Genomic DNA, 26,542 nt, shown 5'->3' on the forward strand with positions numbered 1-26,542 from the left:
CAGAACTGTTCTTTAAACACTAGACAGCTTTGTTAGTGTTGCAAACAGTTTTTTAAGGAGCGTAATACTGAATTCAATACATGTTGAAAGTATTGTGTCTAAATACTTAATAATTAGGTGGTTGGGTTATTTTCCCTGCTCCAGTCAATATATAACATGCCTACTCTCATTATGTGCATTTGCATACTTCCTCCTGTTTACAAAGAATTTCACAACATAATTTTACATCTTACTTCTTGTGTACCCACATCTGCAATAACATTTGGTATCCTTTGGCCAAATTGCTTCCTCTATGAAACAGTCCCCTTTACCCAAACTGGAGTTGGAATGTGTCTCGTAGAAGAAAATATTAATTGGATTGTTTGCTACCTTCTTCCCCTGGAAAAAAAAGCTGTCCAGGCAGTTCAGGAGACGGCAGAAAACAGCCAGTCTTAAAATGATCATCTCTGACGTGCTCTAAGGAGATTTTAATGCCATAAAATCTGTGTTAACATTCAACTTGGGTTCTAATTCAGAAACTGTCAGCTCCCTACATGTTGAAATTGTTCTTTTTATGTCCAGTATTCCTGCTATTTAAGTCATACTTCCTCCATTAAATCTTCTGAAAGTGACAGAGGACTCACTGCTGTTTTCTTTTAACATATAGGCTCGTGTTATGTACGACTTTGCTGCTGAGCCTGGAAACAATGAGCTGACCGTCAGTGAAGGGGAGATCATCACAATTACCAACCCGGTAAGAGAAATTAAACAGGGCTTCAGTGCACTGTCCTGACCTACTTCCAGCAAATGAAGGAAAAGATGTTCTAGGTGGCATCTGAAATCCCTGTCTACCTTCCTCTGAAGTAGCACATGAACTGAACCCAAAGAATTTTCCAGCGGTGTTGTGGTAAGAAATACAATGAGCAAAATTCTGCAGAATGGAGGCCCTGTCAGAATTTGCCTACACACTTTGGAATTTTTTGCTTGACTTTTTTCATCTAAGTAGCACTGAGTGCCAAGGCAGAAGGGTGAGCTAGTGATGCTGATGCGTTTTACATCTGTGTGTGTACACTCTCCTTTTTTTTTTTTTCCTTCTCTTTAATATTCAGTAATTAAAGCAGTATGTGCCAGGTACAGTGAAGGAGTGGGGAAAATACTGAGATAATGCTGTCAAGGAAATTTTAAATTAATCATATGCTTGAGCAGTGACATTTGATTTATTAATTTCAGCGTGCCTTTATAGTTCTTACACTTTAACAAGGTAAGTACAAGTTGATGATGCTTCTGAATCTTCAGTGATATGGCTCAGTGAATTGGCTTTCTTTTTCAAACAAACAAATCTTCATTTTGATGCCAGATTTTATTATCTGATCAATAGGAAGTAAAAAAGCCTAAGCGCATTTTTGAAAGAACATAATCATATATAATCCTAATACTTTTTAGTTCCACTGACCATAAATACTTGAAGCAGACCTTTAGTAGAACCAGCATCCTCTTCAGCAGGATATTTTGTGGGAGCAGAGGTAAATAATAACTAAATCAGGAGTTTAAATTTTTTTTTCCAATGGTCTAAATAAATAGTTCACAGCTTTCAAGCTGGTTTTTCCTGAACAAGCAATTTGTGTGATAAGGCAATATACTCAAAGCGAAGTAGAAACTTATTTCATGCTGTCCATGACTAAACTGTGGGGTAGATTGCAACAAAGACTTTTGGTCTTTTTTGATGTGGTAAGTGTAGAGACAGCAGTAGCAGAAATCATGGAAGTCCATTGATGAGAGACCCGGGACTCTTCAGCCTGGAGAAGACTGAGAGGTGATCTCATCCACTTCATAAATATCTGAAGGGCAGAAGTCAAGTGATTGGGGCCAGAATCTTTGCACTGGTGTGCAGTGACAAAACAAGGGGAATGGGCATAAACCAAAATACAGAAAGTTCCTTACAAACACGAGAAGAACTTTCCAGTGACAGAGTGCTGGAACAGGGTGTCCAGAGAGGCTGTGGAGTCTCCCTCTCTGGGGATACTCAAGACCCATCTGGACATTTTCCAGTGTGACCTATTGTAAGAAACCCACTTTAGTGGGGGGTTTGACGATCTCCAGAAGTACTTCCAACCCCTACAGTTCTGTGATTCTGTGACTGCTATTAAGTGCAGTACAGATGTGATTTCTGGCTCAAGATATTATTACTCTTGCAGATTAACCAAACTAGTTGAATTTATAATCTGAGATATTTAGTTGTTTGTGGTGGTGTGTGATCGTTTAGTTCCATAACAAAAAAGCAAATGAAAGTTTATTTCAATAAATTATTGGTCTTTACTATTTTAAATCTTCAAATGCATAACCAACTTCTCTCATCGTGTGCAGGATTGCATAATCTTTTTTAAGTAAGAGAAAAAATATTATGCATAAATAAATACATCAATTAAAAAGCAAATTAAGAACCTGAAATTCAGGAACTGCTGTATAGCGTATATGGTTCCAGTACTCACCTGTGAATGAACTTGACGTGTAACTGTTCAAATAGCAGCTTGATTTTCAACTCAGAGCTATCTTACTCCACATAGCGTTGTCTTGAAATCTACTTTGCTTATCTGCAAATGTATGTGAAATATGTGTTCAGAAAACCAATATCAGGATGCCATGCTAAGATCTGAACTGTCTTAGTTCTTTCCAAGCTGATAGTCTAAGACATACCTCAGTGATATTAAATGTAGGAGCGTTTCCAGATCTTGTGTGGCAGGTGCCTTTGAACCTTGAGGTTACCATAATGCATAATGTTCTTGTTTTATAGCGGCCACTTATTGGACACATCTGCACCTTCCACAGGTGAAGTCCAGATTATGCAAATGCTACCAACAGCTTAATTCTTTGCATCTTGCCTCTTTATAATGCTGAGTAAAATTAATGTTTTGGAAACAGCACACAAATTATTGCATCTTATGCACAGAGAATTGACTGTGGTTGCACGAATGATCGAAGGTGCTCAAAATCAACTTCTTTCCTCTCATACCTGTTAAACCTAAAGCCCACAGTAGTCCTGTTAAACAAGTATAGTCTGTGTTCTTTTAAATGAATACCTCCTTATTCAGCAGATTTAAGTGAGTTTATTGTAGTCATAACTGTCTTTTGAATCTTGCATTCAGCACTTGACAACAAGACAGTGCTTCCTCCTGAGTTACTTAAAGCATGCTGTAGGATCCATCTAGCAAAACTATTTTTGTATTATTTTTTAGGATGTCGGTGGAGGGTGGTTAGAAGGAAAAAACAGCCAAGGAGAAAGAGGACTTGTCCCAACAGATTATGTTGAGGTGAGTGACTGCATCACTGCGTGCTAAAAAAGCAGAACTACTGAAAAAGCAATCATCTGTTTTGCTGACCAGCTCAAATGTGAAACTTCTAGTATTAATATTCAAAATGTATATTATTGAAACAACTATAGCTGACTTTGGAGACCATGGCAAAATGTCATCTAAAACTACTGTGCTTCTTAGTGGTTTTCCAAGAAATGCAACATAAGATTAGCCATTGTGAATCCTGGTGATATGCAGAACGTGAGCTGTTTTGAGTTTGCTTCTGGTTTTGTCTCATGATCCAATCATTTTGTTTTCCATTCTTAGAACTAAGATGCAGAAGTAAAGTGAGTAATACAAGTTTTGTATTGCTGTGGATGACATGCTGACACGCCACATGCTCGTGAGATCTCTGGAATAGAAATGCACATCTGGGGCTCAGGGTTTGGGATTGCAAATCCAGGAACTGCTCTGTTTATCTTCCTGAGAGCCTGTAGTGTCTCCTCTGTGTGTTGATCTGCTCTTTGCTTGAAGACTGATGTTATTGGGGTGGGGATGGAACAGATCTGTGAATGTAAAGCGTGGAGTCTCAGTCACCTTTGGAACATAGGTCATCAGCTAGGTCAAGATTTCTGGCTGTAACTCCTCCAGTGTGTCTAAAGCATGTCCTTCTCTTCCTTCACCAGTGCTGTTTATTTTTACAAAGCAAACAAGCAAAAAAACCAAAACAAAACTTGGGGTGGAAGATATGCTGACTTGCATAATCTTGCTTCTTGTATTCATCTGGTTAGCTTCTTAGTAGCTTTTTGCTCTCCTAACTTGTCCCAAACTGATCCTGAATTCCAGGATCTCCAAGCAGTAATGTTAACAACCATGTTAATCCCTAATGAATTTATAGATATGTATCTGCTGCCACGAATGTGTTACACTGTGCTAATGCACTCTGATTCTATCTGTTATGGAAATGAGTCCTCCAGGCTCAACTGTTTGTAAAAGATACTATTGAACTACTACTTGTAAAAGGTACTGTTGAATTTAAATTCAGAAAGGATGTATGCTGCCATCTCAACATCTAATGTTAGAATAATATATGATAAACTTTGTAATTGAATTCAGGGGAGCATAAAAAATCTTCTGCAACTTTTCTCATTTCAGATTATAACCGACGGTACAAAAGATGGAATTAGTTGTGGTAATTCATTAGCTGACCAAGCCTTTTTTGATGCCCTCTCTTCAAATACAGCTCAGACCAGCTCGGCTGCAAAAAGTAGTAATCAGGTAGGTCTCCAGGTGGGCATAGCGGTTCTGTTAATAAAACTGCTTGCATTTCTCAGCTGTGCTGTACCATATTTATGAACCCTCATAGAACTGCTAATAGAAGTAATTATGTTTTCCCTCGGGAATACTTCTGTTGATTATTTATTGTGTGTCTTTTCAGCTACTGTCATTGCTGAAAAAATAAGCATTCTACCACTTCAAAAAATAAAGCATTTTATTTTTTAGAATCTACAACCATGTAAAACTCTGACTAATGTTGTCTCTGTTTGTACCCCAGTCACATGTAAATGAACTCTCACTTTTAGCAGATTTACATTAAGATAAAGTTGCTTGCATTAGTATGCTTACCTTTTTAAGGAACTGTGCTTTTCTTTTTTTAAAAAGTTAGTTAAAAAGTAAAAATAGTTTGCTACTATTGGATGTTCTATGCATCATGAGCCAGAGGTGGATATATATCTTTTAGAATTTAAATTTGTTCCTTTGATTAAGAAAGATGAAGCAAGTTCTGGCATTGTCTTTTGTCAGTTGGAGAAGAGACTTTGTTTTTTCTAGAAGAATGTTTTTCTTTCCTTTTTTCTCATTTTTTATTTTTTCATACTTTTTGGCCAGCTTGTCGTTTTATTAAGCTGTAAGTGTTTAGCTTCAGGTTATATATATGAAGGCGGCCATTATCTCAAACACAAGCAGTTTGTGATGTTCTGTGGATTGCTACATGTGTTACATGTAGGAGCAATTAAACACGTCAAAGTCCATAGGTCAGCACAAGAACAAAATCTGCTCTTTGCAGCAGCAGCATAGAAAGCTGTCTCTTATTGGATAGTAAATGCTTTACTTATTATAGCAGTTGGGAAAATGTGCCTAGCTTGTGGTAGTTAAAAGTCAATTATTAGTTTTCTTAACTGTAACTTGTACCATGAAACTTTGAGATGAATTGAGGTCTCTTGAAAACTGTACATGTGATGTTTTCATTGTAGTCATCATATGTACATGAGTGTATGTTATTTAATTTATGCTTCTTGTACTGAGCTAGACGTTGCCTAGCCTTTAACTAAAAGATTCTGACTATTCAGTAATCGTTTGTAGTTTGCTTTGTTATGACTGTCTAATAGAAAAGTTGGTGGAGGAGGGACAGATCTCAGTGGCATCTGTAAGTGCTTCCTGATGTGCTCGATGCAAAATCATGGAAGGGTGTAAAGAAGACAGTGCCAGGCTATTTACAGTGGTGCCCAGTGACAGAACAAGAGGCATTGTGCACAAACTAACACACACTGAAGGTTTCATCCAAACATCAGTAGACGCTTTTTTTACTGGGCAGGTGAGAGAACACTTGCCCAGGTTGCCTGTTATTTTTTGGAGATCTGTAAAGACCACCTGGACATGATTCTGGGCACCCTCCTCTGGGTGGTCCTACTTGAGCAGCGGTTGGACCGGATGGACCCAGAGGTCCCTGCCAGCATCAGTCAGTCTGTGATACTGTGGCATGTATATAATACACTCAAGTACTGCGTAAATGGAGTACATATGTGTAATATACACATATACACCCAAACACTTACAGTCAGAGCTTCAGACCTCACTATGACTGTCTCAATTTTTATTGTTTTTTTCTATTTTATATATATATTTTTAAATTGATGCCCTGTGAATAATTAGGTTAAACACAGAACTTCAGATATACCTCATGAATTTCTCATCTCAGGCCTGAACACAAACCATTGATTATAGGTTCCTTTTAACTCACTAATTTACAGTAATTTTGAAGGTGGAGTGGGAACATCATTTCTTCTGCTGTTATCCTTGCTCTGGTTTTTCATCCTTAAGAGTTTCTAGCCAAACTTTAAATTTGAAGGGCTTGAAATATTTGCAGCATTGATTTCTGTAAACTCTGAGTACTGTTTCTCTTGTGAATGAAATATGTAAATAAATTCTACCTTGGAACAATTACTTGTTCTATAGTAGTTTAGACTATTTTGAATGGTGGTAAAGGCAACTGTGCTTAACAGAAGGTACTCATGTGCCTGGAGAAGGGCAGAAAAAAAAGCCCTTGCCTATGTAGGAGGAAGAATTACAATAAACGTGTTCTGTTGGAAATAGAGAATTACTACATCAATGTAGTTTTGGAAGATGCATTTCTAGAGGAGGCAAAGCTTGAAAAGGCAGGCACTTAACAGTTTATCAGCAGTATACTGAATCTGTAATGCAAACAAATCGCAGTTTCTTTATAACAAGTTTTGGAATAGGGTAACTCCAAGTGAACGGCTTGTTTTATTTTCATCAGTGTATTATTCTTATGTGTTTGACTCCTCTCCATTATCCTTCAAATGCTCTGTGAGACAGTTTGGAGAAGCAGCATACCACTGTGCATTATAGTAAAACTGTATTGCTGGAGATGGAGAGAGAGAGAGCAAGGGGAGAGTGTGAATCTGGATGCAGCCAAGGTCATGGAAAATGTGGGGGAAGCTAATAAATTCCCTCAGGCTGATATTTTTGGGCTTCTTGCTTTCTTGCCCTTTCGTAGCAGAAACCATCTTGTTGTATTGTCAAGATTTTATCATGATTTCAATTTCCTTGAGATTTTTTTTTTTTTTAAACCTGGGTTCAGTAGACTGCTGTTTGGTTAAATATATTCTCTAGAAGAGCCTAAGTCTTGCTTTGAATGTTAGTTTCTTCAGTTTCTGACACTGATCTGGTACTTTGTTCACATGTCTTATTGCTAGTAAGAATTTAATTTATATCCTGAGCAGTCGGGCTGTAGTTTTGGATATCATGCCTTTCTTCCAGATCAGAGAGCTCTTTAGTACATGATATTTTCTCTGTGCAAAAATTTTATGGTTAATTGTCTCCATCTGTTTCTTTGTGCAAGAACTTTTTCTTTTTTCCCCCAAAAAAGCCACCTTCTGCAATCTCTTTGATCTTGTGTCTCATTTGTAAAATGAAGATACTAGAATTTTATGTATTGCTCCTTTGTAAGTCACATGGTACAAAAAAAAGATATAGTATTGCTGTTCTGGCATAGAAAAGCCAGATATACTGAAAGATTGCAGTGGCTCTTGTACTGTTGCATCAGGAAGTCATTGTGTTGTTCATCTCCTATTTACCAGCTTTACTTCTAGAGCTGTTGCCTGTAAGAATATAGCCTTCTGATCTCTGGGTTGCTCCTCAAGTGTATTACTCCACACTTGATTGCGTTAGCATTTGCACTGGTTAACAAAAGTTTGTTCAGGTGCTTTGGATTGATCTGTATTCAGATGCACAGTTGTAAGCAATTGACTTGCTATTTTCAGGTTGCTTAATGAGTGATGGGTCAATATACAAAGTACTTCATCTACAAATACAACTTGTGTGTTCAGGCTGTGGAAAGTGTAGAAATGCAAGAAATTATGTGTTAATGTAATGGGAACTAAAATTGTCATAGATGTAGTCTGGTGAACTGAATAAGAAAAAGCAGACTTCCTAACTGCTGACATTTCGTTACCTGTTATACTAATTGGGGGGTTGAGTTTATTACAGGATAATTTTATAAAAACACTTGTAAATAAACAGGACATCTTAGAATTTTTATTACTATTAATATATTAAGGTTGCTTTAAAATATCTGTAACTTTGCAGTGGAACAGGTTGTCCAGAGGAGTTGTAGGGGCCCCGTTCCTGGACACGTTCAAGGCTGGGGTTGATGGGGCCCTGGGCAACTTGATCTGATGGGTGGCAGCCCTGCCCACAGCATTAATTTGGAATGAGATGGACTTCAAGTTTCATTCCAACTCAGGCCATTCTGTGATTCTACGTGTAAAATATCCACAGCCTCCAGTTTCAATAAGTCAAAAAGATGACTTAATTCTTGAAATGGCTACCATACTTCTGTTGGTAAAGACAGAATGGTCTGTCTTGCTGTCTTTTAATACCAAGCCTTATTAAAAATAAAAGATCCAGCTAAGTTACTGTTAGGCTTTTTTTTTTTTTTTTTTTTTTTTTTTTAAGAGACTTACTGTTTTAATATAGACTTTATGACCAAGAATGTTTTGTCTGTCTTGGTTTTCCAGTCCTCAGCTAGATAGTCCATCCATTCAGAAATATATCTTAAATCTCAATGTGCTTCTGATAGGGCTTAAATAAAATTCCAACAAATTTTATTTTTTAGTTTTATGCGTTGTACTCTTGTTGACATAACTTTAGATGTTCTGCCATATCTCAGGGAGAAGACTGCTTTTATCAAGTAGAAATGCTGCATGTAATAGTTTTCCCAAATCTATCCCTATGTCTGCATCTCTTTAAATAAGACTTAGTTCCTCCTTCTGTTTACATTCCCTTTTGCTTTCTAGGAAAATAAGATGTCTCTGGTTTCTTACTACAGAACCCTTAATTTTTTGGTATTAGAAAAAGTTCATCAAGTTGAACAGTGCACTGCTCCTTATCTTTTTTCTTCTTGTTCCATAAATTAATAACTAATGCTACCTACTCTTCTAATTTCCTTTTCTTCATTGAAAAAGATACAATGGTATACTGCCATACCTGGATTAGCTACAAATATAAAATGAAATAGAAAAGGGGTCCTGAGATACTTCCTAAAGAGAAGGGAAGAATTTGGCACAACTTAGCAGTTTCCTCTTTCCCAGCTAATTCCTTGAGTCAGTAGTGTGCCAGCAGTAAATATCTTGGTAGAACTTGCAGTAGCTCGTTTAAAGAGGCTCAAGCAGGTAGCAAACAGTCAGGCTCAAATAACCAAGAGAGGGTGGATGTTTCCAAGAACTACATGTAGAAAATACTGCGGAAGACAAGAACAACCAGAGGAAGAAGTGAAGCTAATTATATTCAAACAAGGGAATAAATGATTAAAGTGACTATTTTTATCCCCAGAGAAGAAAAGCAGATAGGAGATCTTCTTGTTACATCTACCTATCTTGTTTGTGGTTTCATGTCTGAAAAGCCTTTGAATAAATGAGTCAACAAAGTAATTAAGTAACCCTTTAATGGTGAAGATGCGACCTGTTACATGGCTCCTATGGGTCTTGGGCTGTCTTGATCTTATAGTCTTTACATAAAGGAAGTGAAAGAATGAGAAGTTTTCTTCCTCTGACACTGAAGGCTGCTAATTTTAAAGAGTAATTTTAAAGAGTCATGGAAGTTACCTGTAAGTTTTTCTGATATTAAAATAACACTAGCAATGATGACACTGAAATGAACTTGAATTATGGTAGGTTTGACATTGTTTTAGCCAGTAGTAAGTGAAACGCTTTGGGATAATTTCTTCCCAGTAGAAGAAAGATAAACTGGTACACTGTTGCCGAAGAATATGAAAATAAAATTTCTTAAGTCCAGAAGATCATTTCCGTTCCGAAAACTTCTGTGTAGTCATTCTGTACAGTCAGGACAAATCAAAAATAGTGAAAGCGCCTGGTTTGGTGCGCAGGAACTGAGGCAATTCTTAACTTTCCAGGTGTGTAGACTAAGCTGTTGAACAAGCATAAGAAGAACACTAAGGAAGCTATCCCCAAAGCTGTATTTAATATCTTTTCCAATAGTTGCAGCTTAATGCTGTAAAGACAGATTGTGTTCATTAATTTGTGTAGCATACATCACCAGAATGGCTGTGGAAAGTAGTTGATACTGAGATCAAAGAAAATAAATATAGTATTATTACTAAAAGTGCACTATTCTGTGGAAACTGACATGCATGTTATTGCATTCCTCGAACAGTCTTCCAATTCTGTGGCATAGCTGTATGCTCTCAGTGAGGTAAAAGTATTTTTGTGGGAAATGGGAGATGCATGACTTACTCATGTTTGGTTGACTTCAGTCTGTCTTGTTAAACTGGTATGCTAAAGTATGTAGGTAGGTTCACCATAGAAGTTGCAGTTGTGTGTTTGTTTGGTTTTTTTTATGGACTTCAGAAACATGCTTCCGTAAGTAATAAACCTTAATTGTGAATTCTAAATTCTATGTTTGTAAGACTTAATGTATAGTTACCTCTGCAAATAAATCATCTCTAGAAGGGTGTAGTGTAAAAGATGTCTAAAAAGAAGTTCAAGCAAAGCTATTTGGATTATAACTGTTCATAAATCACTAGAATACTCAGTATCCTAGTTTGCTGATTCTCACAGTAATTATATTCCAATTCTTGTTACAGATGACACTTCAACATCTTCCTTTGTACATGTAATTTGAAAGCAACACTTTTCCTCCACATTTGGGTGGTTGGATTCAATGATCTCTAGAGGTCCCCTCCAACCCCTACAATTCTCTGATTCTGTAATTCTGTGATCTAAGCCATGATATTACACTCAGAATTGTGACAGGAGTTTGTGACCAACTCTTTTTTTAACAAAAAAATGAGCAGTGATTTCCATAAAACAGTGGCTTGCATGCTTTGAATTGAATTGCATTCACATACAAAAATATGACTGTCCAAAATAGGACAGTGGTTGTACCTATCCAAATTACGGAGATGTGTTTTGGGAGAGTCCCAGTGGAATAAAGGCTCAGACAACATGTTGCTAAGTTGTGGTATTGTGATCACTCTTCATCATCATGATCCCATACTGTAAGGCAAAATCTAACCCTGTAATAGTTTATTGTGTTTGCACATTCCTTTTCTTGTAGCTCAGTTTTTGATTGACTTCTTGTTTTGTGAGGTAGCTTTCTGGTCTAGCAGTTTGGCATTGAGTTTACGAAGATAACTTGATAATGGTGACAGTCTTGTCAGTTGTAGAAGTGCTCCTACTTTAATTGCAGACATAGTGCCATGTGGCATGTGTGTGTTGTACCATCTCCTTCACCACAGTAGGGGGCAGTTCCTGCACTATGCTGTTTCTGATATAAAATATTTCTTGCTCATTGATCATATCTTTAAGGTGAAGTCTTCGACATTTGTCATTGAGAATGGTACTTTGAAAAGTCTTGGCCAGTCATACTCTTCAACTACTCCTCCTACAAAAAACACGAGTGAAACCCCTGTTCTCTGTTATCAAACAGAAATACAGAGTGCATTTCCCAAAATGAAAGGGTAAAGCCTGGTTTAGTTTTTGCAGCATGACCCTGGGATATCTAGAGAACAACATCAAAGAGAAACAAGGGAATCTTCTGTTTCTAGCTTTACTGTGACTGCTTCTTGGATACATCTCTGACTTTTCTCGTCTTCTTTGAGAAGAAACCTGAAATCGAGTAAAAAGAATACAAGGATATTAAGGTGACTTGATTGCCATTTAAATATTCCTGCGTGGGTAATGAAAGCAGAAGCCTGAGAGATCCTCATTGGATAAATATATAGAATTGTAAATGAGAAAGCTAAAGTTAAGCAAACTTCAGAGGAAGTATTATCACTTCCTTTAATTAATGAGGGCGCCAACAGATGGGAGTTTTTTCCCTCTCCTCACCCTATCATTGAAGTATGGACTTTTTTTTTCTCTTTCAAGTTATACATCTTTCTAAAAATACTACTTTGCCTCATAAACATGGCTTTTTTAGTTGAGTCAGAAGTTAATAGATGAAAATCTACCATGAAGCAAGGCAGCTTCTCAGCTACTTTGTGAATAGCCTCTGTTTCAGTGTCTCTTCAAGAGTGTCATAGTTCTCATTGCGGCTTTGGCTGTCCTGTACTTTCCTTAATATGATCAAGCTTGTTTTCACTTCTCACTTTTTCAGCATGGCTTCTGTCTCTTGAAGTAGATTTCAAGCTCTCTCTTTCTTACAGTTGGAAATGACTTCTGGTGGCATAGCTACATGGGTCTTCTGGGGTAATCAGCTTAGTTTTAGCATCTGAACATTGTTTGGTTTGTCTTGGCTTTTGTCCTTTAGGAGTAAAATTGATCCATTCTTCAATTAGAAGCATCCATCAATATGAGGAAGGAGTCTGCCAGGAATTATTTACGTAGTCAGGAGGTCAAAAAAAGATGTTTTAGCTAGGATAGAGTGATAGGATAGACCATGGTGACTTAGTTTTTTTCTTTTTTATAACTTCAGATTCTTAGAAGATAGCAAAAATGTCGCTTTTTTCGTGTTTCATTTTTGATTCATTTGATGAAGACAGTGACCTTCCATCCCTAAGCTGAGGATTTTGCTGTTGTGAAGTTCTTCTTCAACTATAATTAGATCTTTGAAAATATGCTAGAATTCTCCTGTCTGTTCCCCATACCCCTTACCCATAATCATCTGGTTCTAAAGTGAGTTTGCATCCATCCTTAATGGAAAATTCTTAAAATATTTAGCAATGTGTTCCCTCTATTGTCTGTCCCCCACATTCCTGAACACTTTTCTACATTTACTTATTTTGGCTACTGCTTGGAAGCATCCACAGCATGTGTGTATATAGGCAAACATTTGAAGAAAGATGAAGGGTGACCTGTAAATGCTCTCCGAGATGTCACCTGTGTACACATCTCTAACCCATCTCTCACCCTCTTTGCCAGTGCCTTGGAAAGAAATGTGTGCCCTTCAGCTAAATGGAGCTGAATGAGAATATCGTATCCCACACCTTTTGTGCCATATGTGTCACCTGCTTAGGGGAAAGAGTTTATCCCAGAGCTTTTTTGGACATCTCAGAGGTAAAACTGATTTCAGAGTGGTGCTTCCCTTTAGGACCAGAGATAAAACATTCCAGAAGCAGTTTAAGTAATCCGTTTCCCCTTGCTGTACAGCATTTAATGCGTATGAGCAACTGTCTGCAAGTTCAGTAATGATCACTTTTGACAGCCATTCTTTTGTACTGTATTCAGTATTACTGTTATTACCTCCCCCTTTTTTTGCAGTGAATCTTAAGGTTTCTTTGCCACCCACTCATGTACCAGATTTCACATCAACTAGAGAGAAGAGGAAAACTTTACTCAGCCTCTTGGCAATCATCCCACTTCTAGGCTTTCATTTGCCAGTGATCAGCCCAACATATATTGCAGAAGTATATGCAAATGAATATTATGCAAATTGTTCTAGGTGCTCTAAGTTGCATTAGGAGTAGACATGCTTTTCCATGTGGATGAGCCCCAACATTTGTGTTTTCCTTTAACAAAGACAATTCTGTTGGCATATTTTGGGTTTTTTTTTTTCACTTCACATAAACTTGTATGGGGTGAACATCATAAGAAGAGCAGCCTGGTACCCTATAAGCCAACAACTTCACTGTAATTAGCAGTGTGCATCAGCTATCCAAGAATTAGCAGACCTTAACAATATAGCTCTCCTAGGGGAGTAGTGTTCTTGCATCAGTTTCATCTTCAAAAAAAAAAAAAAAATTAATGTAGGAGCTGTCCATACAATTGCTCTCAGTCCAGCACTTTCTAGAGACCAATTCTTGTCTGGCTCACTTATTTCTCTTGGGTCTTCTGAATGGAGATTTCCACTCTGCTTAAAGGCTTTTGTCTTGATTTCCAGTTCCTGGGGACTCTGTGCCTGAAGAGCCCGCACTGTGCCATATCAATAGTACATGCCTTTTCAACTCGTAAAGGTTTGATAGTGACTGTGAAGTCTGACTGTCAGGAGACTTTGTTTTAGGGAAAACTAAAGCAAGAACTTTCTGTGATTCCCTAGGATTACTTCAAAGAACTGCAGAAAAGTAATGCATTGGTATTATTAAAGAGTATTTGTTTATCTAAGTGGTGGGCAGAGTATGATGCTCTTACTGTAATAACTGCCTTGAGTCGTGGTAGCATCAAGGATTATAAAGCAAAGTCACAGGTGCAGCTGTTTAATTGAACTTTTGTATTTAAAAAGATTCAATACCTGAAAAATCTAAAATGTTCAGAAGATAAAAATGCATTTCATGCACAAACAAATTTTCTGGTTTTCTTGCTTACAAGAGGATGTTTCAAAACTGTGTAACAAACCAGACCTTATTCAGATTTTGCAGAGAAATGGTCTTGTTAGTAAGCTGAAATAAAGTAGCGGTTTCTATTTAAATTTTAACTTTTGTAAGGAATGCAGGTATGTTGAAGTTTTTGGAGGGTTTGGGGAGAATAAGTTGACTTGTAGTGGGAGTTTTAGAAAATCTTCTGCCCTGGAAAATGCTCCAAGTTTCATGTAAATGTTATGGTTTTATGTAAGTTGTTACTAGCAATTAATTATATTAGGCATCCTTGATATGCTGCTTCATGGTAAAGACAGTGCCCTGGATTCTGCAGGCTTTGAGATTTTTTTTTTCTCACAAAACTCAGTTCCTCCCTCTGCTGAACAAAGCAAGCTTTGTAGGCTTTATTTTCTTTCCTTCCCCTTTTCCTCCTCCTTCCTCCTACACTTTGGGTGTGTGGGTTTTGATTTGTGTTTTTTTTTTCCTCTTTCTACCACTTAGTCTTTGCACTGAAGCATTTGGAGTAGACTGCACTTAACTAATCAATGCTTTTTTAAAGCACAGTGTTAAAAATCAAATCACAGAGCAGGATGCTAGGCTATTAATCCAACTTACTGACAGGTAAACCTGAGAAATTGATGCAGTAGTTAGAGACATGTCTGCTGTGTGCTCTCCCTGAGATTTCCACCTCCACTGCAACATCAGAAGAAGAATATGTAATTGCCTTCACCAGAAGCTTATGCTGGAGGAGTAGGTCTAGAGGGAGATGCCAAACTCTGTTTCCTGGCAGATGTTTCTTTCTTTCCTTCATCTTTGCTTTAAACAAATTAAGCTCTGACAGGGAAGTTGCTCAAATTCCTGGCCATAACTTCCAAACTGGTGCACCCGATATTGGTGGTGGGCAACTTAGGATTTGCTTTTAGTAAAGCCACTGATCTTCATTTGATGAAATAAACATTCAGTAAAATACTAATCATTGACTTTCAAGTTTCTGGTTCAGATATGTTGGTTAGTGTGTGGATTGATGTACCTAGTAGTTCACATATGCCATACTTTTGGTGTTACAGTAAAATAATTTTTACCACGGGTAAGAGTACTTCCTAAGAACATTGGAACAAATTGTTTAAGTTCCTTTGGGAGATATAACATTTATTGCCATGTACTAGTGTCACATTGCTGGAAAGCTGATTAGTTCTTCCAGATGCTTTCTGCACTTCAGAGCTGTGTATTTTGGAATGTAAGATTTGGCTGCTGCTACTGAACTGAACAAATGTGAAGTGCTGAATGTAAAATTGTAGCCTATCAGCTGGACATCAAAGACTTCAGGAAGAAAGTGTGTGTTCTTTGCTCATGTCTTCATCAATTTCTTCTTTATTTTTGTCTTGTGTTTACACAATGTAGGTAAATAATGCCAGTGATCCTTGGTCAGGTTGGAATATTGGGAAGTCTGGGAACTGGGATAATGGAACCGCTGGAGACAGTTGGGCAACGAAACCTGAAAGTGCAGCTGGCCAGAGGAACAGTGCTTCAAATAACTGGGATACAGCAGCAACATTTGGTCATCCACAGGCATATCAAGGACCAGGTGTGCTAATAATGCTCTTACTTTTGAATAAATTAGGGTAGGTGGACAATGGATGTAGGAATTACCTAATCTTTTGCAACTGTAGGAAATGAATTGCTTAATAAAAAGTAAGTACAAAAATAAAAATAAAAATCTTCTAGGTAGGAAATCGTCATATGAATAAATTGAATACTAAATTGAAGTAAATTGAAGGTCATTGTTTGGTTTTAAAAATATTAATAAAAATAAAAGTCAGATCCACAATAATGAGTTCCTCAAACCTGCCTTGAGCCAGAGTCTTGTTCGCAGGCAGTCTGTTCTTAGACACCTTGTTCAACTTGAATAACTGGAACTTAAACACCCTTGAATTTATGCCTTCAGTTCTGTGAAGATATAGTCTCCAAATCCTTGATTTTAGGAAGATGGTAGCCTTTCAGAAGGCTCTTCACCTATTTGTAGGAAAGACAAAATAAGAGGAAAACTTACGGCTGAATATTACTAACCTATGGTATATGAATATAGAGCAGTGCTGTTTTTTGTAGTATTTTTGCACATCAGCATCTTTTTTTTTTTTTTTCCTCTAATCACTGTAGCCCCAGTGCATTTGTAGTGTAGTGTTTGTTAGGATATACGTGGTGGGGATGATAACTGAGGAAGAATAAAAAAATATAAGATCCAGCTAGCTTTTCAGTATATTTACCTTGTTGATTATTTGTTTATGAGTGTTGAGGACGGTGGTTCTGCTTTCTAAAGAGAAAGTATATAACTGTCTTTACCCTTCCTCTCTACTTCAGCAGCTGCTGATGATGATGACTGGGATGATGACTGGGATGACCCGAAATCGTCTTCACCATCTTACCTTGGTTACAAGGAAACTGAGTCGTCAGAGGCTGGGGGGTCCCAGCGTGGAAACTCTCGTGCAGCTGCTATGAAGTTACCACTTAACAAGTAATGGAAAATACAGAACAAATGTGTATATTGAAGAGAACTGGCATTTTTCAAGTAGCATAGATGTGTTGCAATTAATATTTTGGGGGTAAAAATGTATGTGGATTAAGTATTGGCTCTATGTGATTTGATAATGGAGATTCAGGAAACCCTGAAAGTACATCATAAAACTATTTTTGGAGATGTTATACAAACAAATAATGCTTTTACAAGCTCTGCATTTCTGGACTTACTGTTGGTTAAGTTAGTTTCACGACTAGTCATTCACAGATAGTTGACTTTGTTTATCAACTGGACATTTTGTCCAGTTATGCTGCAGTACCTCTCCATCAGTTTGGCAGCTACTTGTTGCAAACCCACTTACTATGACCAGCATTAAAATAATTTAAAAGCATTTATCTGAAAGGTATGTCAAACTTGTAGTGTTTCTGCAAGCAAATAGTAGATTGTAGATACTTGAAGGGCTAAGTATCTTCTTAATTAAAAAGGGAACCACTATTTGTTATTCGTAAAGCCTTTGTAAGGATGCTACAGTGATTTTTGTGCATTTTTCTTTCTAATTGGTGGACAAATTATTTTGACTCATGCTTAGAAGTACTTTTTAAATCCGCACTTCGTTGTTCTTTCAGATGATTGAATTTTCATTGTCTGAAACAGCAAGAAGGCGTGCACGTGTGTATGTGCATGTGTGCATCTGCTAAGTATAGGCTGCAGTGAATGGTGTGGCAAGTGTTAGTTCATGCCCTGCTGTTACGTTTGCTCTGGTGGACTGCAGGACACAAGTAACTACATGTCATGCAAGAAGGAGCCTGTATTACACAGACAAAAGCTGGAGATTAGCAGCACAAACTTCCCTGCTTTTTCAGGGTGAATAGTTGGTAACCCATGTCATAATTTTTTTCTATTTTTGAGGAATGCTAAGTGTTTTTCTTAGTGCTGGTGTATTCTGTACATATTGAAAGGGGATGCAAAGTAAACTTATCGCTTTGTTTTGGTTAGATTTCCTGGATTTGCAAAACCTGGAATGGAACAGTATCTATTGGCAAAGCAGCTAGCAAAACCAAAAGAGAAGATTCCCATAATTGTAAGTTGGAGGTGGATGAGTGGGTGTGACTTTTGTTTAGTGGGTTGGCTGGATTTTCATTTGGTTATTTTTAGGGAGGAAGTGGGGTGGTGGCTGATTTCTGACTTGTTTTGGGTATTGTTTTTTTTGTTTTGTTTCATTTTTTTAGATTCTCTCCACTTCTCTTCTTACCCAAGTTAACTTTTAGTCTCAAGGTTGTTAAATATATCTGGGTCAGACAAAATTGGTACTTAATACATAATTAGAAATGTCACTGTCATCATGAATCTATACACCACTTAAAGTCATGATGGACCGCATTCCAGAGTCCTGTTTCACTGAGGGTTTTTTCAGAGTCAAGTTTTAACTCTTTTCTTCTAAGTGTTCTTCTGTTTTCAAAATTATTCTTAATAGTGTTTTTCTTACCTGCATTATTTGTGAATGTGAAAAACAAGCCTTGTTGAAATGGAGAGGGCAGAAAATGTATTACATTGTCTCAGCTTTCTTGATAGTTAGAAGTATGTTCATGAAGGTTTGCTATATACAGTCATGATGATGAGTTCATCTGCTGATCTAATAAAAACACTGTTCTAGATCTATACTATTATAGTGAAATATGATCAAGGTAATAATACCTACAACTCACTTCTCCTTAGTAATTTGAAAAAAAATGTACAGAAATACTTAAACACAACTGTGGTAAATGATCTCTAGCTGTAGGAAACCCCCGTGTTTCCTGATTCTCAGGCTCACTGAAAGCATCTGAAACTTTTAAATGAAGAGAATTAGAAACTCTGTTTTGAAAATATTCTTCATTCATGTAATGGAATGTATTTGTTTCTTTGTTTCCTTGTTTGCAGCTGGTACAATGTCATGTAATCAATTAAAAACAGTAATATTTGCAATTTCTTACAGATTGGTGATTATGGCCCAATGTGGGTTTATCCTACCTCTACATTTGATTGTGTGGTGGCAGATCCCAAAAAAGGTTCAAAAATGTATGGTCTCAAGAGCTACATTGAGTATCAGCTGACCTGCACTGTAAGTGTGTCTGAAACAGGCTCTTTCACAAATGTGGGTCATTTGTACAGATAAATAAGTTTATTCTAGTTGGTTACAGGGTTGTAAATGATGGTTGACACAAGTTTTCCCCCAAAGAGTAGCTTAGTTATTTCTTAACATTTTTAGTTCTGTAACTATAGATTCAAGGCTCTACATCATAAGTTTTATTTCATGTTCCACATATTTACTGATCACACTTGTTTCATGTTGCTATCTGTAGATACCTGTCAAAATTCAGAGTTGTGTTTCTCTTACAGAACACTAATCGATCTGTCAACCACAGATACAAGCACTTTGATTGGTTGTACGAGCGTCTCCTGGTTAAATTTGGATTAGCCATTCCAATCCCATCTCTTCCAGACAAGCAAGTAACAGGTAAATGTTTATTACTTGTTTGTGGACTCATAGGAATCATAGAATCACCAAGGTTGGAAAAGACCTCCAAGATCATCCTGTTCAACTGTCCACTTTCACCAATATTTCCCACTAAACCATGTCCCTCAGCACAACATCTAAATGTTTCTTGAGCGCCTCCAGAGACGGTGACTCCACCACCTTCTTGTGCAGTTCCATTCCAGTGCCCGACTCTCTCGGAGGAGTATTTCCTAACATCCAACCTGAATCTACCCTGATGCAACTTGAGGCCATTCCCTCTAGTCTTATTGCTAGTTACACAGGAGAAGAGGCTGACCCCCACCTCACCGCAGCCTCCCTTCAGGTAGCTGTAGAGAGTGATAAGGTCTCCCCTGAGCCTCTAGACTGAATAATCCCTGTTCCCTCAGCCACTCCCCATAACACTTGTGCTCCAGACCCCTCACCAGCTTCATTGCCTTTCTTTGAACAAGTTCCAGTGCTTCAGTGTCTTTCCTCTGGTGAGGTGCCAAAACTGAGCACAGTACTTGAGATGCGGCCCTGCCAATAATAAGTACAGAGGGATGATCACTTCCTTGTTCCTGCTGGCAATGTTATTTCTGATACAAGCCAAGATGCCATTGGCCATCTTGGCTACCTGCGTACACTGCTGGCTCATGTTCAGCCAACCGTGAACCAACACCCCCAGGTCTGTTTCTTCTGCACAGTCTTCCACTCAACCCCAAGCCTGTCCTGTTGCCTTAGGTTGTTTTGGCCAAAGTGCAGGATCCTGCATTTGATCTTGTTGAACTTCATCCCATTGGCCTCAGCCCAGCTATCCAGCCTGTCCAAATCCTTCTGTAAGGCCTTCTCACCCCCAGGCAAATTGACACATCCTGCCAACTTGGTGTCATCTGCAGTCCTACTGTGGGTGCACTCAGTGCCCTCATCCAGATCATCAATAAAGATATTGAACAGGACAAGCCCCAGTACTAATCTCTGGGGAACACCACTTGTAACTGGTCACCAGCTGGATTTAACTCCATTCACCACCACTCTCTGGCCCTATCCAGTCAGTTCTTTACCCAGTAATGGGTGTATCTGTCCAAGCCATGGGCTGCCAGCTTTTCCAGGAGAATACTTTGGGAGACAGAATCAAAGGCTTTGCTGAAGTCTAGGTAGACTACATCAACAGCCTTTCCCTCATCCACCAGGCAGGTCACTCAATCATAGAGGGAGATCAGGTTGGTCATACCAGACCTGCCTTTCATGAGCCCATGCTGGCTGGGCCTGATCACCTGGTTGTCCCACACATGCTTTGTGATCTCCTTCAAGATGATCTGTTCCATAACCTTTCCTGCCACCGAGGTCAGGCTGACAGGCCTGTAGTTCCCCCAGTCCTCCTTATGACCCTTCTTGTAGATGGAAATCCCACTGGCAAGCCTCCAATCCTCTGCGATCTCTCTAGTTAATCAGAAATGCTGATAGATGGTGGAAAGCAGCTTGGCAACCACCTCTACCAGCTCCCTCAGTACTCTTTGGTGGATCCCATCTGGCTCCATGGACTTGTGGCTGTCCAGGTGCAGTAGTAGGTCTCTTAACTATTTCCACCTGAATCGTAGGGAGTTTGTTCTGCTCCCCATCTGAGACTTCCAGGTCAGGGGGTTGAATATCCCAAGGATAGCTGTTCTGACTTCTAAAGGCAGATGTAAAGAAGGCATTGAAAACCTCAGCCTTTTCCTTATCCTCAGTGATCACATTCCCTGCTGCATCCAGGATGGAGATTCTTGTTAGCTCTCCTCTTACTGCTAATATATTTGTAAATAAGTTTTTTCTTCTCTTTTACCCCTTCAGCCAAGTTGGGTTCAAGCTGGGCTTTTGGCTTTCTAATTTTCTGCCTGCGTATTCTAACAACGTCTTTGTACTCTCCGTGAGTTGCCTGTCCCTTCTTCCACAGAAGATAGATTGTCTTTTTCTCCTCAGGAAAAGCTCCCTATTTATTCATCTTCTTCCCCACCGGCTCGTCTTGTGGCACAGGGGAATAGTCTGCTCCTGCACCTTTAAGACTTCCTTATTGAGGAGCATCCAGCTTTCCTGGACTCCTTTACCCTTCAGGACTGAATATCATGGGAACTTCCCATACCAGAACACTTCAGTCCTCCCTCTAGAAGTCCAAGGTAGCAGTTTTGCTGGCCTTCCTCATGACTTCAGCAAGAATTGAGAACTCTACCATTTTGTGGTGACTGCTCAAGACAGCTCCAGAAGAGAAATAGAGAGAGAATTTTTGTTCAAGTTTCAGTTACATCGTACCACTTGGGTGTTTTTTCCCCCATTTTCTTTAAAAAAGATATTAAAGAAAAATCTTTCATTGTTCAGTATTTATGGTAAACTGTAACTATCTGTTGCTAACAAAACACCACCACTAAAAGCATCATCTTGTATCTCCTGTTTATTTCTGTAGGCCATTGATTTAAAGCCAAGACAAAGTGGACTATTCTTTTGTTTGTTTACTTACTGTTATTTCCCTATTATTACAGAAGATATTTGCTGTTGGAGAGAATAGATAGTTAGTTATATTCAGTATTTGCAGATTGTCTGGAGGAGTTGTTTTGAGAGTTTTGTTTTAATTTTCTTTTGTATTTGATTGTGAAAGTGCTATGTTGTCGGACCTTTGCTGCAAAGCTCTCAGAGGAAAGGGAGAATTCTCCTGCAAACTATTCTTTGCCTATAAGTAAAATGTTGCAGCTATTCCTTTTACTGCTTGATTTCATACTTGGTTTAGAGAGCATATGTCATTTGTATAGCACTGTGCTCCAATCTAATGCCCATTTGGCTAGACCAAACTCTCCAAAGCCTATGAAAGTCAGTTGTTCTTACTTCAAGGAAAGTGGGATTGCACAACTTAAGTGCTCATGAATTCAGTAACTACAATTGAATGTGCAGTCTGTGCATTTTCACTGGTCTCTTGCTCTGTTTCTGCAAGGGAGCATGGGTGTTTGTGAGGAAAGGAATGTAAACCTGTATAAAATCTGCCTATTTCTACTCGTATGTTTTCTGGTAAGATTTTTATAAAGGCTTTAGGACAAGCAGCCTAACATAAGCATGCAAAAGCAGGCATGTAGCCAACCACGTGGCTGTGGGCATCAGTAAAAATGCAGCAGTTCAATTGTGTTTGAAGAAAGCTAAGCATTGATGCAAATGCTGGGATAAATGCCGAGGAAACTGAAAAGTGAGGAAGTGACTTCCTCTCCTCCCCTTAGATAGCCTCATACTTGGAATTCACCAATATATTTAGATTAACTTGTGCTTCTGGACTGAAAGGAAACCAGAAGACATGATGGAGTCCCTAGATTTCATTTTAACTGTATCTTAATACTCAAGACTTTGTCATCTCAATTAAATTTTCCCTATGGATTTCTGTCTTTTGGAGTCTGTGGGAGAGAGTAACTTCTCTCATGCCACTGCCTCCCCTTTGCCCTTCCCCCTACCCCCCTTCTCTCTTACCCCTTCCCCTCCCTGCCCCCCCCAAAAAAGAAAAATATTCCCCTTTTTTTTCTGAAGTGTTACAAGAAACACTGACAAATTGTGCTTATCACTTTTCATATTTGCAATTTATAAATAAATTAAATTCTACCCTTGTCAAGGTGCTGCCATAGTAACTTTCCAGTAGAACTATATTGAAACTACATGCATTTGTTCTCTGGAGGAATCTCTCATTTCTTTCAAATATATCCTATTCAATCTATGTTTAAGAAGTCCGTAGTGCATTTTTTAAAAATTAGATATTATTCTCTTTAGATATAGTTTGTGCTAAAATTAAAATATTCTTATAAACACACAGTACTGAAGCACTACTGGTTTAAAAATATATTTTTTTAGTTTACTTGGCGCTGTAATCTCACTGACAAAAAAAAACCAATTACTTAGTCATATATGTATTATAACCAGTTCATACGTAAGATCTATTGAGATTTCTGTTTGTCAAACACATTCATTTGCTTATATAGAACTATGGCTGTGAGAGACTTTGCCCTTTAAAATCTGCTGTTTGAAATCAGACTACTCAGATGCAAATGCTTTGTTATTTAGGTTATGATGTCTTTGGAAGTAGGTAGTTCGTCTTCCTCTAACTTCGTAGAGCCCTGCCAAGAATTTTTTAGACTGTATCAGAAAAATATATGTATTCCAAGTCCACGCCTAGCTTGTCTTGGATCATCTGGCTGTCTTAATTTTTCCATCCAATAGTTTATTAATCTCTTTTTTCCAAAAAGTGATTTGAACTGGGGGTGTTTTCTAACTATCTTCAAAAGGAGCAATACCCAGTAATGTGATCTGGGGTTTTTCTGATTAGTTACCTTAATGTTTACTTCATGTAAGTTCTGCTTCTATTTAATAACTCAAAAGATAAATTGCAGGTTCTGTGTGTGGGTTTCTAGTGTGTTTGTATCTCTATATATATATATGTGTGTGTGTGTGTGTGTATACATAAATATAAAAAAGAAAAGCCAATTACTGAAATGGAAATATAACAATTACTGTTCACTATAAAACAGGGCGCTTTGAAGAAGAATTTATCAAAATGCGTATGGAGAGGCTGCAAGCTTGGATGACAAGGATGTGTCGCCATCCTATTGTTTCAGAAAGTGAAGTTTTCCAGCAATTTCTCAATTTCCGAGATGAGAAGGTAGGAAATGGTTGGAATTGAGGAGTTGTTCCCTATTCCTCTACTCGCCCCACACCCACCATTCCCCCTTCAAAGTAAGAATTGCACTCCGTAGTCTTCTCATTAGTCTGTCCCCTGTGGGCAGCAGCAAGGATCTGTAACCTGTTGGGTTTGGTAGATCCAGCTGACAGGTTAAAGTAAGATGTAAAGTTGCTTTTGCGAAGTACTCTATGCCACTCTAACAGATACAGTCTTGAAAGTAGCTTTGCTGCCAGTCTAAGGACAGTTTGTGTCCTCCAGCAGGACATACAAGAAATCATTGGGGTTTTTCCCTTATCCATCTCTGTCAGGCTTGCTGCGGTCCTCTGATTGGTATTGCCTTGCTAACAGTAGTAACTGTTTTGTTGCAGAACTGGAATGTTTTTCATCCTGTACTATATTTAAAAACAAACAAAAACCCCCAGATACGGTTTTCACTGCAATCAGTTGTAATAGGATTATGCTGCAGTCTGACCCAATATACCAAGCCCATTCTGATTTCCTCCCTGTCCCTTCCCTTCATTTACTTATGGGTTTCTTTTTGGGGGGATTAATGTCTTCACCTTCAGTAAATAATATTTTATTCATGATTGAGCTCAAGCTCTGTTAATAATTTAGATATCAAGTGTCTACTGATGAGGAAGTGAATAGGAAAACTGCTATTTTCACCACATAGTCATACTAAATTCACATTGACTCCTCAAAAAGTTAATGATTCTTGCACGTTTTTAAGACCAGGTTGAATAAAATCCTTAGTAACTAAGGTCACATCTGACCCTTTTTGAGTAGGATGTTGGACTACAGACCTCCTGAATTCTATTCCAACCTGATTATTCTGAAATAAAGGGTTTACTAACATAATAATTGCAGTCCTAATTAAGTGCTATTTAGATGGACAGTGGTGAGTTTTATAATCATGTTAGTTAATCGCTGGCTCTTAGAATCTAACTTACAGACTGATATAAACAGAGCAGATGTGATGCATCTGGAATTTGTTCCTTCTGTTTCCACTAAGAGCTCAGTATCACAATTACATAAGAGTCTTATGATCACCTTGAGCAGCTTCTGATATCAGCACTATCACATGTGCACATACAGCTGAATATAAATTGCCTTTATGCTGCTTTTCAGTAGCATACAAAAGGGCCTTTTTACCACAAAATCTAGAAAACAGCGTGCTCAAGCAAAAGGGGAAAAACTCTTGAAGAAGCCTTGGCCCAACTGAAACTTTCATTGTTACACTGTAGGGATGCATTGAGAAAGTCTGAGGCCCTCTTGGAATTAAACCTTGCAAAGTAGGTAAAGGTTAACAAGAAAGGTGTTGGTTTTTTTGTTTTTTGGTTTTTTTTAAGTGTGTCAACAGTAAAAGGAAGACTAGTGAAAATGTGGGTCTCCTATTTAAATGAGATGGGTGCCTTTGTAACAAGGGGCATTGAGAAGGCAAAGATCCTTCTTTGCTTCAGTCTTCAATGCTAAGATTAGCCCTCAGGAATCCTGGACCTTACAGGTAAGAGAGAGAATCTGGGTAAAGGAGGACTTTCTGTTGGTTGAGGAGAATCTGGTCAGAAAGTGACTAGCCAAAATCAGGGCACACAAATCCATGGACCCCAATGGGATGCACCTGCATGTGCTGAGACAGATGGCAGAGGTGATTGCTGAACCACTGTCTATCATGTTTGGAAGGTCTTGGCGAACAGGAGAGGTGCCTGAAGACTGGAGGATAGCTAATGTCACTCCAGTCCTCAAAATGGGCAAGAAGGAGAATCTAGGAAACAACTGGCCAGTTAACCTCACCTCCATCCCTGGAAAGGTGATGGAACAACTTGTTCTGGATGCCAACTCCATGCAGTTGGAAGAGAAGAAGTTTATCAGGAGTAGTCAAAGTAGATTCACCAAGGGAAAATCATGTTTGACCAACCATAGCCTTCTATGTTGTCATCACTGGCTGGGTAGATGAGGGGAGAGCATTGTATGTTGTGTACCTTGACTTCAACAATGCATTTGACACCATCCCCCACAGCATCCTTGTATGAGACTTAAAAAATGTGAGATAGATGAGTGGACAGTAAGGTGGATTGAGAACTGGATGACTAGCAGAACTCAGATGGCTGTCATTTGTGGTGCAGAGTCTGATTGGAGGCCTTTAACTAGCGGTGTTCCCCAGCGTATGGTTCTGGGTCTGGTCTTGTTCAACATCTTCATCAATGACCTGGATGAGGGGATAGAATCCACCCTCAGCAAGTTTACTGACGATAAAAGGAATTGGCAGATACACTGGCAGGCTGTATTACCATTCAACAAGACCTGAACAGACTGGAGAGTTGGGCAGAGAGGAACCTGATGAGGTTTAACAAGGGCAAGTTGTAGAGTCTTGTACCTGGGGAGGAATACTAGGGGATGACCTGCTGCAGATGAGCTCTGTGGAGAAGGACCTGAGAGTCCTGGTGGCCAACAGATACTGGCAGTGAGCCAGCAGTGTGCCCTTGTGGCCAAGAAGGCCATTGTTATCCTGAGGTGCATTAAAAAGAGCATA

General features: G+C 38.5%; 1 protein-coding gene across 3 annotated transcripts in view; it reads left to right on the forward strand.

Annotated features, from left to right (window-relative positions):
- Positions 1–26,542, forward strand: part of SNX9 (sorting nexin 9) — a 60,378-nt gene that overhangs the window by 13,990 nt on the left and 19,846 nt on the right. For 2 of the 3 annotated variants that reach the window (XM_031611654.2, XM_090135662.1), the window contains exons 2-10: positions 647–733; positions 3,213–3,287; positions 4,425–4,547; positions 15,721–15,904; positions 16,678–16,831; positions 17,831–17,915; positions 18,810–18,935; positions 19,214–19,331; positions 23,861–23,991. In XM_031611654.2, coding sequence (XP_031467514.2) covers positions 647–733; positions 3,213–3,287; positions 4,425–4,547; positions 15,721–15,904; positions 16,678–16,831; positions 17,831–17,915; positions 18,810–18,935; positions 19,214–19,331; positions 23,861–23,991 — 1,083 coding nt within the window. The remainder of the gene's footprint in view (positions 1–646; positions 734–3,212; positions 3,288–4,424; positions 4,548–15,720; positions 15,905–16,677; positions 16,832–17,830; positions 17,916–18,809; positions 18,936–19,213; positions 19,332–23,860; positions 23,992–26,542) is intronic. The other variant, XM_090135663.1, reaches the window with a different exon arrangement.

This window comes from Phasianus colchicus, chromosome 2 (genome assembly GCF_987193195.1).
Source record: "Phasianus colchicus chromosome 2, bPhaCol1.hap1.1, whole genome shotgun sequence".
NCBI classification, from domain to species: Eukaryota; Metazoa; Chordata; class Aves; order Galliformes; family Phasianidae; genus Phasianus; species Phasianus colchicus.